Source organism: Callionymus lyra, chromosome 4 (genome assembly GCF_982586985.1).
Source record: "Callionymus lyra chromosome 4, fCalLyr1.hap1.1, whole genome shotgun sequence".
NCBI classification, from domain to species: Eukaryota; Metazoa; Chordata; class Actinopteri; order Syngnathiformes; family Callionymidae; genus Callionymus; species Callionymus lyra.
Window position 1 is genome coordinate 28,576,150 of NC_141821.1, and position 17,736 is coordinate 28,593,885.

Here is a 17,736-nt window from a genome sequence, read left to right on the forward strand (position 1 = left end):
TTGTCCGGATCTCTCCAGTTAAACGAGTACTTGCATGCATCACCAGAGGCAGCAACAGAGGGCAGCTTTGAAACGCAAACCTGATCTGCTGTCAGAAATCATTGGGGGAGAAGTTGTTCGCCGAGAGAGCGTGGATGAAGCCGCGCAGCAGGAGACCAGACGCGGATCCCAGTCCTGCGTCCCTTCCCAGTCTCCCCGTCCCGTGTTGGAGGAAACTACAAGGAGAATACATTTAAGGGGAACTGGCTTTTGTTTTATGTGTCTGGGAATGACATCAGAGGTGGAGGCTCGCTGACGCTCGGTGTAGTCATCGCAGGACTTGTGCGGGACTCACGTCTCTCAATCGGTTCTTTGTGCGGGTCCGGACCGTTAGTGGTGCCACTCTTTCCTGCCGTGGAAACAGGTAAGAAACATGTCTGCAGTCGTGGATCAAAGCAAACTTTTGTTTTGGAAAAATATGAGTTAACCAGACAGACTATCTAAAATATATTCACATTATTGTTGTCATTTTGAATTGCGTTTCTTCATCATGGGTGTTTTTTATTGTGTTTCTTCTTCATGTTTTCTCCTCATTCATGTCAAACCCTTGTCGAGCATCATGTCTCTTTTCTTGATGTTCAAACATCACCAGCTCCATCACTCAGGGGCACAGATTCTCAAGTTACAAACAAAGTGTGCGTGTTAAGTCCAAAAAAAAGTGTCTGTTTCAGTATCAGGATCCCAGACTTGTTTTCGTCCCAGAGTCCTCTGATCCTTAAGGTACAACTGAGGGATTCCCAGTTAATTCAAGAAACAGCAAGTCCTGGATCTGCCCCGGGGCTTCCTCTTAGTTTAACATGAACACCTCTCTGGAGAAACAAGATGTATGAGGCTGCTACACGAGCAGTTCTACTCTGAGTCTCTCCCAGATGGCCAAGCTTCTCATGATAATGCAGAGCTAAGGGTGAACATGTTTGAGCTGAAAGATGTCATTCTCTCTTGTGTTGTGGTTTAGTGGTTCAGATGAGATCGAGAAGGACAGCCGAGCCACCAAAGCACGTTTAAAATCTGTGACCTCATGCATCCTGGGATGTGTTGTGTTGAGAGACACATGACAACAATAGCTCAGGAGCAGATCGATGGCAGCTGGATTGTTCAGAGTGAGAGCAGCTGGTGCGAGAGATCAATAATATTGACAGATATTGGGTGAGGAGAGCTGTTGCTGTTGGACACAATGGAAGTGAAACACAATTTAATTCACGGCTGATGATGAAATGTTTTTATAATCATGTTTGTCCCGAAGAGTCAGTTTCTGTTTCAGGATGCGAGAGCTGCACAATAACTCCGTAAACTGTAAATCAACAGTGTAAATATTTAAGATTTAGGGGTCAACGTTGCCATGTTTCTTAAGATTTTTTTTCAAAGAAACAACTGAAACCCTTTTTTTTCAGTGAAAGAAGCTAAACTAGTCTTCTTTATTGTTATGACATAATTGTTTTCACCAAAAGACGTAACTAAATAATATTATTAAATATCCGTTACATTGTCGTGACAGAACCTGTTGGAAGGAAGGATATTTGAAAGAAAATGTCTATTGTTAACATACATTCAATTTTAAATGAAAGTTATAAGAGAAATATGGACCAAATATGTATAATAAAGGCATTTTATTTTAAAGTCTCTCAAAAGAAAAACAAGAAAATATTAAGTTCTATAAACAAAAATGATGAATTAAACTAGTGTTGAATAAAAAAAGTAGATCGATACGAAGTTGTGAGTCTGATCTCACGAGGGCAACATAAATTCAGCTTCTGGTCCATCTACCTGTCGTAGCTGCTTCACTTCCAACCAAACGTTTGCTGCAGATCTTAACACAGTTCTCGGAGAAAGGCCCAGAGACGTCTATTTTTATCACCACGTGAGACGCCGCTGTGTGCAGATTTAATTTGCGAGGCCTCTGGAGGACATGCATTCGACATTAACACATTTGCAACTTCCTGCCGTCTCAATGTATTCGATCGGTGCTCGTGTACAAGGCCGTCCATTCACCACCGTCGTTTTACAAACCGCTTATCAAACCCTGAATGAAAACATGTCATTTTACCATGACATTGTAATCTTTACTGCAGGAACAATGTGGACATTATTACTAACTCCTCAAATTCTTTATTTTCTGCTGCTTATTCACTATCTGGAGTTCCAAGTCTGGTCTGTCCCAGCTGCATAGGGCAGGAGGCAGCAGACACACTGGACAGTCCTTCCCTAAAAGAATATAGCAGAGTGTGTTTGATGTGTGTTTTGAGTCCATGTGAGGATCACGGTGAAGTCATTACAGGAAAATGAAGAGCGCGAGGTGATGTTTGTGATTCAAAGTTCTGAGGAAAATCATCCGAACATGAGAGATGAATTACTCCTGAGGTGCGTGTTTGGGTGAGACGTTAAAGAAAAGGGGCGCAGGGTTGATGTTCGGGTTACCGTAGTAACGGGCACCCCCCCTTATCTTTTCTTATTCCCAGCCACCCATTCATTCCTATTGTCGTCGCTAAGCTCCGTTGCCCTTGGAGACCACAGGGGACAGTTGGGGAATGTGGCGGGTTTGTGTCAAACATTGACCCAAGTGAGACCTCGTTGCAGAGAATCCTCCTCCTGACAGTAAACTTCATGGGTAGAGTTTGAGCTCTTTGGTTTGAGGACGTCTGCGACTTGAAGTGTTTCTGTTTGGCCCCGGAAACAAAGGTGGGTCACAGACACTGGAGGCTCAAGAACCGGAGGAATGAGCTGGCGTCCGTCCCGTGTAATGGAGCTCATGCACATTCTCACACATCCTGCCCAGACAACGCTCCATTCACATGCTTCAGACCCACAGTACTTCTGATATTTACATGAAAACATGGATATTTGTCTTCAACTCTCTCCCATCCATTCCACCTCCAGACCACCAAGATAGATTCCCTCAGGAGCAAAGTGGACTTTCTGCGCCTCCCTCTGGCCCTCTCTTCTAAATCGGTCGGCCTCCACAAGACTCAGCTGGGTGTGGTCTGGGAAAAGGGGGGCAGCTTCGGGACAGGGGGGGCTCCGAGACCCCGCCCACTGCCAGCCTCCGACATGGACAACGAGTCTTTGTACTCGGCGTACTCGTACAAGTCATCCCAGTCCAGGACGTCCAGAAAACACAGGTAGAATCCAGAAAAACATCATTCAGTTTTGGACCTTATTGAGCTAAAATATGAATTAAAAATGAAGGGATGAAAACTATGTATAATTCACTCCCTTCAATAGTAATTGTTATTAATTCTTTAATTAATTAAATGTTTTCTAAATCATTTAAAAATATGTTTGTGTTTCTGTATACACTTGTGTCTATCTCTGTTTTATTAAAATCATTGCGTTTTTCTAATAATAATGTAATAATGGTAACAATATTTAGATGGTTTTTGGCGCGGTTTATCTTTGTCTGATATTTCTTTATCCTAAACTAAATCAAAGCTTTTGAAAGAATATGACAAAATGATGAAAATTCATTTCAGAAAATTAAAAATGTCCAGAAAAAGGTCAATATTCAGAGGAAAAACCCAGTGTATTTTATGAAAAATATCATTTAAAATAACTTTAAAAGTTACTAATAATAAAATCATCAAGAAGATTCAAATATAAAGAAATTGTAATGTATTATAGTAAATATGAATTTGTAGAAATTCAATGATAAATATATATATATATTTTTTATATTTATATTTTGACATTATGCTAATAGAAACAATAGATTGGTTCTAGTGGGACACAAGTCGTGGGGACAAAATAACCAGTCGATTTTTTTCACATACTTCTCGTTTGCTCTTCTCTCGTGGTCACTGGTTTACTCCGGGTACTCCGAGGCATCATTAAGAGCGTTGAGTGCTTCAGCTGTGATCTCAGCTGTGACACTCAGTCTTCACCTTCCATGTCTCCAGGGAGCGGCGGGACAGGCAGCGCTCCAAGAGTCGAGACGGCAGCCTCCCAGGAGACAAGTCCGTCACTCTCCAGGCTCCGGGACAACCCATGCTGGATGCGGAGTCGACCAGAGAAGAAGACCGGGTCAGCATCATTCCAAACATAAGATATGTTCTGACGTAAAACCTTCATCCTGTTGATCTTTCCCTTCTTGTCTCAGGACGACAACTGGGCCGAGACCGCCACCGTGGTGACCGGCACCTCCGTGGACAGTGTCTCCAACGAAGACCTGACGCGACTCTCCAAGGAAGTGGACGAGTCTTCTCCCTTCGACTGGCGACGGTTCCTGGGCCCGGTTCTGAGTGCGGTTCTGGGCCTGTTCGCCTTCGTCACTCCGGTGGCGTTCCTGGCCCTTCCTCAGCTCCTGTGGCGCGACACGCTCGACCCCTGTGGCACCCCGTGCGAGGGTCTCTACATTTCCTTGGCCTTCAAGCTCCTGATCCTCCTCATCTCCACCTGGGCGCTGTTCCTGCGTCCTCCCCGGGCCAGCCTGCCCAGCTTCTTCATCTTCCGCTGCCTGCTGCTGGCTCTGGTCTTCCTCTTCGTGGCGTCCTACTGGCTCTTCTACGGCGTGCGGGTGCTGGAGCCCAAGGAGACCGACTACCGGGGGATCGTGGGGTACGCCGCTTCTTTGGTGGATGCCCTGCTTTTCATTCAGTACCTGGCGTTGGTTCTGCTGGAGGTCCGGCACCTGCAGCCGGCCTTCTGTCTGAAGGTGGTGAGGAGCACCGATGGATGGAGCCACTTCTACAACGTGGGACACCTCAGGTTTGTGCGCCTCGTCTTTGGGTCTCAGGCCAAACAAGATTTAATCGAGAACAACGATCATCCACAAACTCAGCATTCTCTCACAAGTTTGTGTCGAAAGGCCTGGTTCGTATTTAGCCAACATTGAAGTTTAGTTTTTGATTATAATGAATGAATGAGTCTCTGAAGTCTGAAGACTTTGGTTCCTTTAACTGACATCACCTGTTGACCAAACACTGTGTCTATGAAAGATGGAATTAACTTAAATTAAATTTAAATTCATTCAAGAGATGTTGAAGACAGTGAAATATTCTCTTTTTTAACTGCACAATTTCTGATTTTATATTTCTAGTATAAGGCAAAGATGAAAAAGAATGGTTTTCTGTTAAATTTTTAAAAGCTTTTTTATTTTTAAAGTATTTTTTGGATTTAAAGGGCAACTAGTGTGAAGATTAGGAATCTAAATTACTATTTTACTTACTTAAACAATGAAAAGAAATCAGATCTCAGTTTGAAGACGCTCAGTTTCTATCTGTCTGTTAATGATGTCACTCCTAACTCAATTGTATTATCCTCAGAGGTCAGAGGTGGTTCACTCTTCAGTCCAGTTCCTGGCATGGAGATCTTAATTCTCTCACATGCAGGGAATTATAATAATGTTAATGTGGTTAAGTTAACTTCATAAACATACTTTAGTTCAAAACTTTCCCATCAAACTCCAACTCTCCTGACTCATTCTCATGTTTCAAACGTAGTCTTTCTCTCCAAGATGCAGTAAGTCTCTTATCATGATGACGTTATTACTTTATTAAGTTCTACACCGTCTGAAATCTCAGCGAACGAGAGGTTACAAGTCCATTATGATGTAATAATGGCCTCACTCCTCCTCCAATCAGCTGTAATCGCGCCCGCTTTGTTTATACAATGAGTCCCTTGGAGGTGGAGAATTCGTTGATTGATGACGCATGGTGACGAACCTCCATGCTTGACCAATCACAGAAGAGTGGGTGTGGTTATGGTAAACTCAGATTTAATCTCTAATGAAAAGATAGTTTTGTACAAACAAACACATACGGATGTTACAATAGAGTCCAACATCTATTTAAGACACACTTAAATCAACACATTAGTCGCCCTGTAGAGAAGCCAAACTTAATTAAAATAATACAATTAGCAAACATTTTAGTAAAATATTCAGTCAAAGATGAACAGATTTGTCTAAAATTTAAATTTAGTTTGAAATAAAGTTTCGTTCTTTGTCTCATTATCAACATTTCCTGAAAGTTTCATGTAAGCTTTAACTCTTAAGTCTGAGCAAGTCGATGCAAAATATCATCTCTGGATAGTATTTTTTAAATTGGACTGATTTTGTTTTTTCTAGTATTCAGCGAGCAGCTGTTTGGGTTCTGGACCAGTACTACTGTGACTTCCCCATCCATAACCCCGCCCTGCTGAACCTGCCCAAGTCCATCCTCTCCAAAAAGCTGTCGGCCTTCAAGGTTTACAACCTGGGTGAAGGTGAGAGGATCTTTTTTTTACTCTTTTAATCTGAGTACACACTTATTACGGAAACATTATATATACAAATGTATTTCTTTTCATCTTTAATAAAGGAAAGACGCAACATTCCATGTTGTGTAGACTTTGACATCTGATGGTTTTCTTGACAGAGAACGGCACCAACAACTCCACCAGTCAGTCCAGGGCGATGATCGCAGCCTCGGCTCGGAAGAGAGACTCGTCCCACAACGAGTTCTACTACGAGGAGGCGGAGGTGGAGCGACGGGTCCGCAAACGTAGAGCCCGGTAAACCAGAAGTCCACCCCGAACCCAAAGGCGCCGCTGCCTCGCTCACCTGGTGTTTCCCCGCAGACTGGTGGTCGCCGTCGAGGAAGCCTTCACCCACATCCGGCGCCACCAGGAGGCGGAGGAGGCCTCCTCGTCCACCCCGAAACACCCTCGCGAGGTGATGGACCCCAGGGAGGCGGCCCAGGCCATCTTCGCGCCCATGGCCCGAGCCATGCAGAAGTACCTGAGGGCCACGCGGCAGCAGTCGTACCACAGCATGGAGAGCATCATCAACCACCTGCAGTTCTGCGTCACTCACAACATGACCCCCAAGGTAGACCCTGTCATCTGCTCAGGAGCTTGTTTTTGACTCTTTCATCTCCAACATCCTCTCTCCACAGGCGTTCCTGGAGCGTTACCTGACCACGGGTCCCACCCTGCAGTACGTGGAGACCAGCAGGGGGCGCCAGTGGACGCTGGTGAGCGACGAACCCGTGACGTCGTCCCTGCGTCAGCGACAAGTCTTCTCTCTGAGGCGCCCCGACTTCTCCCTGGTCGTCACGGTGACGCCCCTCCCCTTCCTGCATCTCGGCGAGGAGTTTGTTGACCCCAAAAGTCACAAGTTCGTCATGAAACTGCAGTCGGAGACGTCGGTGTAGAGGGAAGTGAAAGAGGCGTTCTCCCTGTCGTGGCCTTAAAATAAAAATGTATCGATGACTCCTTCTCTCGTCATCCTCTTCCATGTCCCTTTTCTGACGAATCCATTATTCCGTTTGTTCAAGTGTCTTTTTTATACTTTCGTGTTTCAAATTTCAGTTTTGCAATGACATATTCTCTGTTCCATGTTAAGTGTAATCTAAGATCTTTCAGTGACGTTTAGATGATTTATATTTTGGTCATTCTGGTGGATTCATTCTTAGACTTGCTGCTCCATTAAATAGAGAAAATTAAAATTGAAACCAACAGCAGGAGCTTCGACTCATTTGGCAAATTAGGAATAATCCAACTTCTCTGTTTTCACTTCTACTTCACTGTAATCTGGTCTTTAAAATACACACATGTCGCATGTCAAGTCTGGATCACTTCACTGAATTTGAATCAGGACATGACGCATCATGACAACTGTTCATAGTTAAATATCAACCCATGTTGTTTATGTTAGAAAAATACAGTTTTTATGTTGTTTTTCCTGCATTCACTAATTGAATGATTTTGTTTATATAAAACTTTTGTCTGTTTACTTCATTTTTTTAAATTTTTTGACCACACAAATGACAATTGTGTTCATTGTGAATAACCTAGATGTTGTTGGAGTGTAATTGAAAGCAAGAAAACCCCATAAATCTGGATGAAACAGCAGAATGTGATGAAGTGAAGCTGCTACGTTAGCATGTCAGTTAGCATGTAAGCTAATGCTACTGTAAACAAAGCACTTGCAAAACAAAAGAGAAGAAACTTTGCCACATGAATAACACTTTCTTTTTTGGAGACGAAATGTAGAATGTCCGTATTTTAGACAGTATTTGGGGTTTATATATCATAATTTGAGAATATAATTTGATAAACTCTTTAAATATTTTTATTACTTTTGTAAGACATCGCCTCGGCCTCCGGGCTCAGATGATGACATCATAGCAAATTGAATCTAATTTACGAAGACTTTTACATTTTAAACTCTTCATTAAAACAATTTTTGTGTGTGAAGAATTTTACAATGAATGTTTTTTCTGGTTAATGTAGAATAAATCAAATGTTTTCTAAAATGTAAGAAAGGTTCTTCATTTTAATTAAAAGAAGTTGACTTACAATGGTGGGTGTGACAACCCACAAAGTACTAGGAAGAGGAAGCCGGGTTGACGTCGAAGCGGCACCACGACAGCGTTACAATGAGATTCTTCTTGATATTCTTCTTCGAGGGTAGGTCTTAAATCATACTAACTATTTTCAAGGATTCATTGTAGTTTATTGTTGTTTCAAGCTTGTTTTGATCACTGTTGGTAAGAATACTCTTCTGTATTCGTTTTTCGATAGTATTGTTAATACTTGCAATAATAGTTAACATTATTAGTCACATGTTGGTTGTGAGTTGAAAGTTATGGCATTAGATTTGTCCTCAACAGCATCATTTTCTATGTGATATTTCCTTTTTTAACTTTTTTACTTAAACAATAAAGTCAATTTTAAGTTGTGGAGTAAAACAATTTTCAAAATGTTGATGATTAAACTTCTTAATGTTAAACATCCTTCTTTTTTTTTCTCTTAAAATAATTCTATTAAACAGTCACTTTCTGATGAGTACAACAGATCAATTTAAGAGACACATTAGTTCACCTCTAAGCCTTTGAATTTGGCAGAACACAGAATATAGAAAAATGAATGTTAGTGAATATCAAAACTATTCTGTGTTGGTTAATAACTATAATGTCACAGTGGTTCAGTGTCAGGTGGAAGTCGGCGGCTACATTGGAGGTTCGGTCACGCTCCCGGCATCTGTGGATCCATCATGGCGCCTCTTCTCAACCAAGTGGTCCATCTACACCAACGACACGCTGATCACCAAATGTCGCAACGGGACCACCAACTCCGATCGTTTCTACCTCTTCAGAGGCAGACTCCGGCTGGACTGCACCACAGGTGAAGTATAGTGGCACCGTCCACTCGGATTCAAACCCACAACTGAACTCTCTAGCTGTGAGGCCGCGCCACACTGTCTGAAAACAGACCAGTGGAAGGGCAGCCTCGGGTCACATGCTTGCCTGACGTTCCAACACCTTAATGATGGACGTACGTTTTCTTACAGGTGATTTGAAAATCTTCAATTTGTCCACAAATGATGCTCTGCTATACACAGTGGAGCTGACCAATACAGAGAGGCTGAGTGTAGACCACAAGATCAAGCTTAACCTCAAACGTATGTATACAAAACATAGCAAAACAGAACAGAATTAAACTGTATGTGTTTGTTTATTTAAATAGAAATATATCGAAGTTCGTCTTAATCTTTTATTACAGTTTCTGATCAGTTATGGTTTATTATTTATTTAAATACCCTCTTTTAATCTTAAAATCTTATGAATCTATTATAAATCTTATTTAATCTAAATAAATTGTTGATAAGTTGTTGTTTAATATATTTTTTAGTTCATTTCTGAAAAGCATTACGGCTTCCTTTCAACAGAGCGTCTGAGGAAACCGACCACGAAGACTCTGTTCAGCGTCCCCACAGATGGAGGCTTTTGGACTGGACTCAGTTGTGAATCCCAGGATGCAGGAGTGGACCTCCTGTGGAACGTGAACCCGGAACACCGCATTTCATTCCCCCAACAGCATCCTGACAGAAACCAAAGTGTCATTTTCACGTTTTTGAACGACACCCAGAACGGCGTTGAGTTCACCTGCACCTCCAGCCGGGATGGACAGCGCACCGATGACGTCGTCGTTTGGAGATGTCCTGGTAAGATGACGTGCCTTATAGTGTCGTGGTGTTGCACTTGTGTGGTTCATGACATACCCGACACAACCTTGACAACTGCAGCTTGATGCTGACTTGTCCATTTTCAGTCGCAGGCAACAGCACAACACAGATACAAGAGGGCAGAGGTCGATTTGGGCTCATTTTAGCGGCTGCATTTTTCGCCGGACCCACGCTTCTTTTTTTCATAAAATATTTCATCGGTGAGTTTTATTCATTTTTGCAGATACATTCGATTTGTCAGTGAAAAATCTGCGCTGGTTGATTCATGAATACTTTCTACAGAAAGACATCAGACTTCACGGCGATGACGAGATGTCATGGAGTACTCAGAGCTACCTGTTACAGCTGAAAATATTCATTAATGTGACAATTTCATTTCATCTTTTTCAATTAGTTTTTAACTCACTGTGTTTCTTTGACGATCACTGGAGACTTACTCTTTTCCATTTTTTGTTTTAACATTATTCACTCGAAACTGGAAATGTTACTTTTAGATATTTTCACTGGAGCATCATAAATATCTTTTCTTTTTTCTTTCTTTTTTTTAAACTAATTTTCATGATCAAACAAAACAACTCACATACAGAAACAGTACAAAAAAACAAGCAAAAAAACAACAACAATCAACATAAATAGTAGTAAGAAAAAAATAAATAAATAAAACAAAATATGGAATGGGTTAGATTTATATTTCCTTCAAAGAATCAACTCAGTCAAACAGAATTCAAATTAGTCATTCAGTCTTTCTTTTTCGTACAAATGTAAATACTCGTCCACTTTCCCCACTTCTTATAAAATTGTTCCTCCTGTTTTTATCCTGTCGGTAAGTAATTCCATTTTGTAAATTCCCAAAATAATATTTCTACATTCTTTTATTGTGGGTTTTTCCTCCTCGTACCACTTCTTGGTAATGGTTTTCTTGGATGCCACCAATACGATTTTAAGAAGATACATGTCCTCTTTCAAAACAGCATTGGGCCATAATGACAAAAGATACACGTTATTAAAAGTACATGGAAAATTACAGCCAAGCATTTCAACAATTTCTGAGTTTACCTTCTCCCAGAATGCAGTCACCTTTGCCCAGGCTCTCTCCAGGTTGTAGTTGTTTGCTGGGCTTTGCATACATTTCTCTATTCATTTTCAGTCATGTTTGTAACCATTTCACTCTCTCATTTTGCTTTAATGTTCAGTGTCTTTATCCCTTTCTGTTCCATCAGTACGAGTTTGATATTGTCTGTATCTATTTATATCTTCACTGACCCTGATCATGGCCCCCAGTACTCACTCTTCTATTAAATCAGCTTATTGGCTGCTTCTTCCTTAAAGAATATATATTCTTTAAAGAAGAAGCAGAAAGAATATATATTCTTTAAGGAATATGATAAAAATATTTTCTATCTTCTATCTTTAAGTTTATTATTAACTCATTCATTAAATTAACATGTGATTTAAAACTTGAAAGTTTCAATAGACGTCTCACGATAAAAGCTTATGAAACATGATATCGAGCATTTATTTGACAAAGATTTTTTTGAGAGAAAAACAAAAAGATCCCGAGATACTTAAACGCAGTGAGTTAGTCTGTTTTTTTTCTTCATCCAACTTTTCTTCAAGGGCCAGCAGTCTGATAGGGTGATGTGGAGTCAACCATTATCCGACTTTTCTGGATCTCGTCGTACACTGTTTGAGGCTGCAATACAATTCTAATCAATAATTGTAACAATAAGAATCATCTACAGTCAACATTTCATTTGTAATGTCAAGGTTTAGACACTCGTTATACACGTAGAGACATTGATATTAATGTGTTTTACGTTAAAGAGCAACTAATGTGTTGATTTAAGTGTCTCTTAAATAGCTCTTGGAGCTCTATTGTCATCAATCCTGGAAGTCTCCACCTCCAAGGGACTTGTTGTATAAACAAAGCGGGGCATGACTACAATTGACTGGAGGAGTGAAGCCATTATTACATCATAATGGACTTTCTCTGCTCTCGTAACCTCTCGTTTGCTGAGATTTCAGACGGGGGAGAACTTTATAAAGTAATAAGTTCAAAACATGGTCATGATGAGAGACTTACTGCATCTTGGAGAGAAAGACTTCAACATTTGAAACATGAGAGTGATTTAGGATTAAGTTGGTTTTACACATGAGTTGCTCTATAAAAGTGATCTTTGTAAAGTCTGTTTTTAGTACCAAAAAGTGCCACTGTAGGGCGCCACTCACCACAGTCTGAACTGAGTTATTTATATTATTAATGCTTTCATAAAACACCATTCCGTCCTCTTCCGCTGGTTTTACCTACACGTCGAACAAGAACATGGTCACAGACTGAAGATTGAAAGAATTGACAAGCATTTCTTGCTTTCTACTCACATCCGGAGTTCTGACGTCATCGATGACCGCATATATCGTCTGCTCGTCCTGGTCACCTTCTAGGATCAGAATTGAACAAACTAATGGAGCTTTGTAAAGTTCAGCAGAAGTGTAAGTCAAGAACCAGAAGTTGAGGAAGATATAGAAAGAGAGGATGATCACCTGCGCTCTTTCTTTTACAACAGTAGACGCTGACGCTTAGCACCACCATGAGGATGATCAGTGAACTACAAGCCGCGATCACAGGCGTCAGAATGTTGACTGGATCTGTAATGATGACATAGATATGTTTAGATTATTATTTAAATGTAATATATATTTAATCAATAGTATTAAAGCATGACACAAGTAACAACAGTCTCGCTCCTTTTCTCGTGGTGGTGTTGGTTGAAGTTTGCATGTGTTACGGATAATTTGATGTATATCATCGTTTTTGTTTTGTTGGTATTTACTTTGGTAGTTTTAGTGTATAAAGCATTGAAAAATAATTCTTCATTTCTTGGTTAACAACAAACCAATCCTATCAATAGTTATATTCTAGAAATCTTCCATTGAAATAAAATTATAAATACGTTATAAATTAAAATGAAATACATTTATAACAGAATAAGATTGTATGTCATAATACATTTAAACCACAATACAATGTGTGTCATCAAGCTGCGGTTCATGAAAGTATAAGACTATCAGAATTCTGTAAACGTAATTTTTTCTATTTAAATTATATATCATTGATATAGATTTTAAAGCAGAGAACGCCATCTAGTGGCTTTTTAATATCACTGTTTTACGATACAACTGCTGCTGTATCATGAACCCTCTTCAACCCATTTGTATTTATTTGTAATTACATTATAATAACTTGTTTTTGTCAACATTATTTATTTATTTATTCAAAGAGTAGATTTAATGTAATTCAAAAGTAAAGTGTTTTTTTTACAATTGAACTTAACTGCTATAGTGGTTAATTTGAGTGTCATTATTTCTTTGATTCATTTTTAAATACCTACATTCAGTTTTGTCTCATCAGTTAACTGCTGGTTCAAATTAAAAACGTCGTCTCAAGGAGATTTCAAGCAGTAAACCTCTAATAAAAGTGCTAAACTTAGTGACATTTGCGATAAGGTTGGACGACCTAAGAGCCAGATGATACTGGTCGAGTGTTACCGTCTGCTACAGAGTTACGTGCTGCACCGACCACACTACGATGGATCAGGTGTCTGCTGACAAAATATAATCCTGGAGGTGAGAGATTGAGACCCGCGACCTCAGTCAACATTAAACATTAATCCAATATACTTTTCAAGTTGCATCGTTTTCCTTTGGTTTTATTCAAGAGAGGGTTTTTTTTAACAACTTATGACTGTTATAATTTCTCACTTGGTGACACAAATTAAGACTTTTTGGAATTATAATGTTAGTTATTATGTTGGTTATTAACTTATGTTGGTCTTTTTGACTTCTCACGCTGTTGCAGGTACATTTGTTTACACGTGCACACCTGTTCCGGGCCGACTTGATGTGGTGTCTTTGGTGCACCTGACAGATTCAGACGCTGACTTCTCACTGACAGGATTGAAAGCGGTGCAGGTGAACATCACGTCTCCGTTCTCCGGCCGGATCACTCGCTGCAGTCGCCTGCCCGCCTGAGTGACGCCCCCGACGGTCCAGTTGAAGGAGGCGCTGGAGTGCGAGCTGCAGTCCAGCTGAACGGTGCAGGAGCTGTTCACCGCATGCCAGGTGATGTTGTTGCTCAGCAGGAGCTCCTCACTTATGGTCTCTGGTGCAGAGAAGCAGGTGAAAGGTCAACATGTTGATATGATGTGACCCTCACAAGATGTCAACAAACAACAAAAATGTTTATACATCATTAAAGATATTCTCCAGTTGAGAACCTTTTTATAGTTCTAAAATATATGAACATAAACATAAAGCTAGTATGGCCATCCAAAAGACATTTACTTTTAAACATAATGTCCTGATTGAAACCTTTTGATTATTAATTCTTTGGCAGAAAAAATTCTACCAAAAATTGATTATTTTCATCGTAGTATTCGAGAGATAATGAGGAGAATATTTTGATCACATTTCTCCTAAATCGATTTTTTAATCTGAAGGTTGTATAGTAAATCGTAAAAAGGAAAAGCTGTCGAAGAAAACTACTTCTTCTTTTCAAAGAAGTTATTTGTAAACATGTGGACAGGAACACAACAGTTATTCAGGAGTTCCTGCTAAAAACCTGATTCATCATTAGTTGGTTTCAATCAACACAATTGTTTTTGACATTTAACTCCAAATCCTCTCAACATATTTAAATGATGACATTATATTTGCAATTCACTCTTTTTGGGTGTGGTATGAACTTGAATGTGTCTATGTCCCGGAAGGGTTGAGAAGTTTGACTTTATAATGTGTGTGTGATGTAATGTTCCTTCAACATTGCTTAAAGATGTAGAGTTATGAAGATATGTCACGGGTGGTGAGCTTCATATATTTCTCGTGTATTCATTTTTCATTTATGGATGTTGGTTCATTCTTTATAATAAAGCTGTTTTTTTTACCTTACCTTTACTGCTGTGTTTTTATAAATCATGTGAAATAAAGGCATTTGGCAGTGGTATGTGTGTCCTAAGTGCTTTTTCTAATTAACAAATTGTATGATAAGAGATTATAAGTCATAGTTTTTGACATTATCTGTTTGAGTTTGAAACAATAAACCTCAAACCAGACTTTGTCTATGATTTCCATCTTGAACTACAACGTGTTTAAAAATAAAAAGACAAATCTTACCGTGAACCACCAGGTGGACTTCAATAGTGGGCCATTGTTTGATGCCACCATATGAGATAAAAGTGAAAACACCTCTATCCTGAAGTCCTGCATTTTTTACAGTCAAACTCAGGTTTTGGTTGAGTTCAATTCGATCTTTGAATTGAAGTGGAACACTCCATGTCTTTTCCATGTTAATAACTTTAGTATAGTTCCATTTCCATCCGGCCTCCGAAACTTGCTTATGGTGGCAGGACTGCAACAGGACGGTGTCTCCAGCCTTCGTCTGGACATCTGGACATCTTTTGGCAAACGCCACATCTGACAGAAGAACACATGATACGTCTATCAATGTCAGCGAGAGTTCAAACCAATCATACGTTGGTATATTTTGAAAACGTGTAATAAGTGATGAGTGTGCAGAAAAACCGTCAGCCAGTTTCGCCACTTCAGTTTAGCAGTGTCAAGCCCATAACTGCTGACTCGGACAGAAGAAAGAGCGACTCAGGAAACACAGAGTTGTTTCTGCTTTTTTGAAACGATGGAAGATGGAGAGTGAAATGCTTGTTTTGGTTGTATGTTTGACTTGTGGACACGTGAAGCGTATTCATTTAATCATAATGGAATAAAAACGCTTGATACAAACATGGAGAATCAGGTCTTTTTGACACACTTGTACAGCTAGTTGCTGGAGGTTTCTGCTGCTGCTTACATGACTGTAAGAGGAGCAACAATGGGCTTTCTGCATTGACTGACATGCCATGAAAGTCATAACTGGTGCCAACAAGCAAGTTATGAATGAGTAACAACCACAGCGAAACCAGCATACAATGGACCTGAAACAACTTGGTGGGAAATTGGTGAGGAAGTGTCCCAGGTCTGGGTAGTTTTGCGTACCTTAATATTTTTGTACTAAAATAACTTGTGATGACACATCTAAAATAACTAGTTGAATAACTCATATATAGCGTGAATTGATTTGTTTTCTTTGATTTTTATTTTCACTGTAAAAGTTTGTGGGGATGGTGTGAACATGCTCAGATCGCGCTGGTTGTGGTGGGAGGGGGGGGGGGGGGGATTACGGTGTAAAAACTAAATTAAAGTTATGTTATTAATGAAGCCGTCATAACGCATCATATTTCATTGTCCAGAATCTGATTCATTCCCTCATCGGTATATATCCTTCATTCAGACAATGAAAGTCTGGAAACAGAATATTCGTTCACAGAGCGATGCATAGTGTTCCAGTAAATAATGTCTAACCCTTTACATTAAAAGAAAAGGTTGATTTAAAAAAAAAGAGCCACATTGAATAGTATGAAACAGAAAATGAGTCAGTGGTTTAAAGTGAAGGAAAACTTAATTTGAAATTAAATTACGGCAAAGAAAGAAATTATTATTTGTCTGTTATACAGGACTTACAATTCCTAACTACTCCTAAACATGATGGCGATTAGTCAAGAGTCAGACTAGGTTGATGAGTACATGGATTGGATCTTATTACAGGACTTTGTGTTACACCTTTTATGCTTAAAAATATAAAGGGTAAAACATTATTTTCAAGGAGTCTCGCCAGCCTCTCCTGGTTGTCACTTTTTACACCAAGTGCTAACTTTACTTGACTTCTATTTTCCTGACCAGAACCAGGACGCTCACATATTGACCAGATAGAACGTCTCATCGTTGCTGCAGGAAATGATTAGACATATTCCAACACAAGCTAGTTTATAAATAAATCAACCACAACAAGCTAAATATTCTCTTCCTTTTCTTTCTGCATCAACTTGAATAATATCAACTGGTTTAAATAAATAAACTGAAACTGAAATCTAGTAAATACCCAGAAGATTCTCCTGATAAAATCCAACAAATGACTGTAAATGATTTGAACTACTGCCTTCTCCTGTTTTGAAAAACGCATCTCTACGTCATACTGCTCTCTTTACCCTGGTTTAATACATCCACTTCATGTAAGCAGAAATAACGCAGATGGAAGGTCAACATACCATAGAAGCTACTCCAAAACACCAGGAGCAAGAACGGTTGCCGAGACGGAAACATTGTCGTCTGCAAAAGAGCTTCATCTGTTTCCTCCTCAGAGATGCGTGAACTGAAAAGGCAACTGGGTGAAAGTAAAGGAAGTTATTGGTCAACTGTTAATGGACTATATTTACATTAATAACAAAAAAAAACAATGTAGCTTTATTATATTGTCAAGTTACAAATAAGACTAAGATTGTTTAATAGATTTTTTTTCTATTTTTTCTTTTCTTTTACTTTAGGCTGTGTTTTTTTTCCAAACAGCCTCTGTTATATCTGTTTTTCAGCCACAGAATGTAAAAAAAAACTTTCAAATGTCGCACTGTACAAACATTTTCTTTTTGTTCACACGTAGACAGGCTTCTGAGGAAATAGAAGTCAAATTCTCAGCATTGGTGTGGGTTCTCTGCAAACAACTGCGGTAACAGGAACCTGAAGCTCACCACAATCAGTTGATATCATACAAAACAAAGCTGACTTTTAAAGGTTGAAGTCCTAAATAAAAACCTTTGATGAGCCGTGAACATATTGGAACAGTCAAGTAATTATGATTTTTGGTCATGGATGAT

At 39.6% G+C, this 17,736-nt stretch overlaps 3 protein-coding genes across 7 annotated transcripts; 2 read left to right on the plus strand and 1 right to left on the minus strand.

Moving 5' to 3' along the window:
• The first annotated feature begins 114 nt into the window (after positions 1-114).
• Positions 115-7,221, plus strand: vangl2 (VANGL planar cell polarity protein 2). Its single transcript, XM_087788180.1, has 8 exons — positions 115-403; positions 2,914-3,155; positions 3,930-4,053; positions 4,130-4,737; positions 6,098-6,234; positions 6,387-6,522; positions 6,589-6,838; positions 6,906-7,221. Exons 2-8 carry the CDS (start codon positions 3,085-3,087, stop codon positions 7,161-7,163), a joined length of 1,584 nt encoding a protein of 527 aa, XP_087644306.1. The 5' UTR covers positions 115-403; positions 2,914-3,084; the 3' UTR covers positions 7,164-7,221.
• Positions 7,222-8,320: 1,099 nt separating this feature from the next.
• LOC148082382 (CD48 antigen) lies at positions 8,321-10,497 on the plus strand. 4 transcript variants are annotated; one of them, XM_087789555.1, is made up of 6 exons: positions 8,321-8,421; positions 8,935-9,138; positions 9,305-9,415; positions 9,683-9,958; positions 10,066-10,179; positions 10,266-10,497. In XM_087789555.1, the coding sequence occupies exons 1-6, from the start codon at positions 8,391-8,393 to the stop codon at positions 10,436-10,438; spliced, it is 909 nt and encodes a 302-aa protein (XP_087645681.1). In that variant the 5' UTR covers positions 8,321-8,390; the 3' UTR covers positions 10,439-10,497. The 4 variants fall into 4 exon arrangements, with proteins under 4 accessions (XP_087645681.1, XP_087645680.1, XP_087645684.1 ...); XM_087789554.1 differs by lacking the exon at positions 8,321-8,421 and having other exon boundaries at positions 8,546-9,138; XM_087789558.1 differs by lacking the exon at positions 8,321-8,421 and having other exon boundaries at positions 8,546-9,138; positions 10,262-10,407.
• A 982-nt stretch (positions 10,498-11,479) lies between these two features.
• Positions 11,480-17,311, minus strand: LOC148082383 (SLAM family member 5). Of its 2 annotated transcripts, XM_087789553.1 has the most exons (7): positions 17,134-17,308; positions 15,149-15,448; positions 13,860-14,138; positions 12,521-12,625; positions 12,359-12,417; positions 12,209-12,283; positions 11,480-11,672 (listed from the first exon to the last, which is right to left on the minus strand). In XM_087789553.1, the coding sequence occupies exons 1-7, from the start codon at positions 17,186-17,188 to the stop codon at positions 11,592-11,594; spliced, it is 954 nt and encodes a 317-aa protein (XP_087645679.1). In that variant the 5' UTR covers positions 17,189-17,308; the 3' UTR covers positions 11,480-11,591. The 2 variants fall into 2 exon arrangements, with proteins under 2 accessions (XP_087645679.1, XP_087645678.1); XM_087789552.1 differs by having other exon boundaries at positions 11,480-12,283; positions 17,134-17,311.
• Between the last annotated feature and the right edge of the window lie 425 nt (positions 17,312-17,736).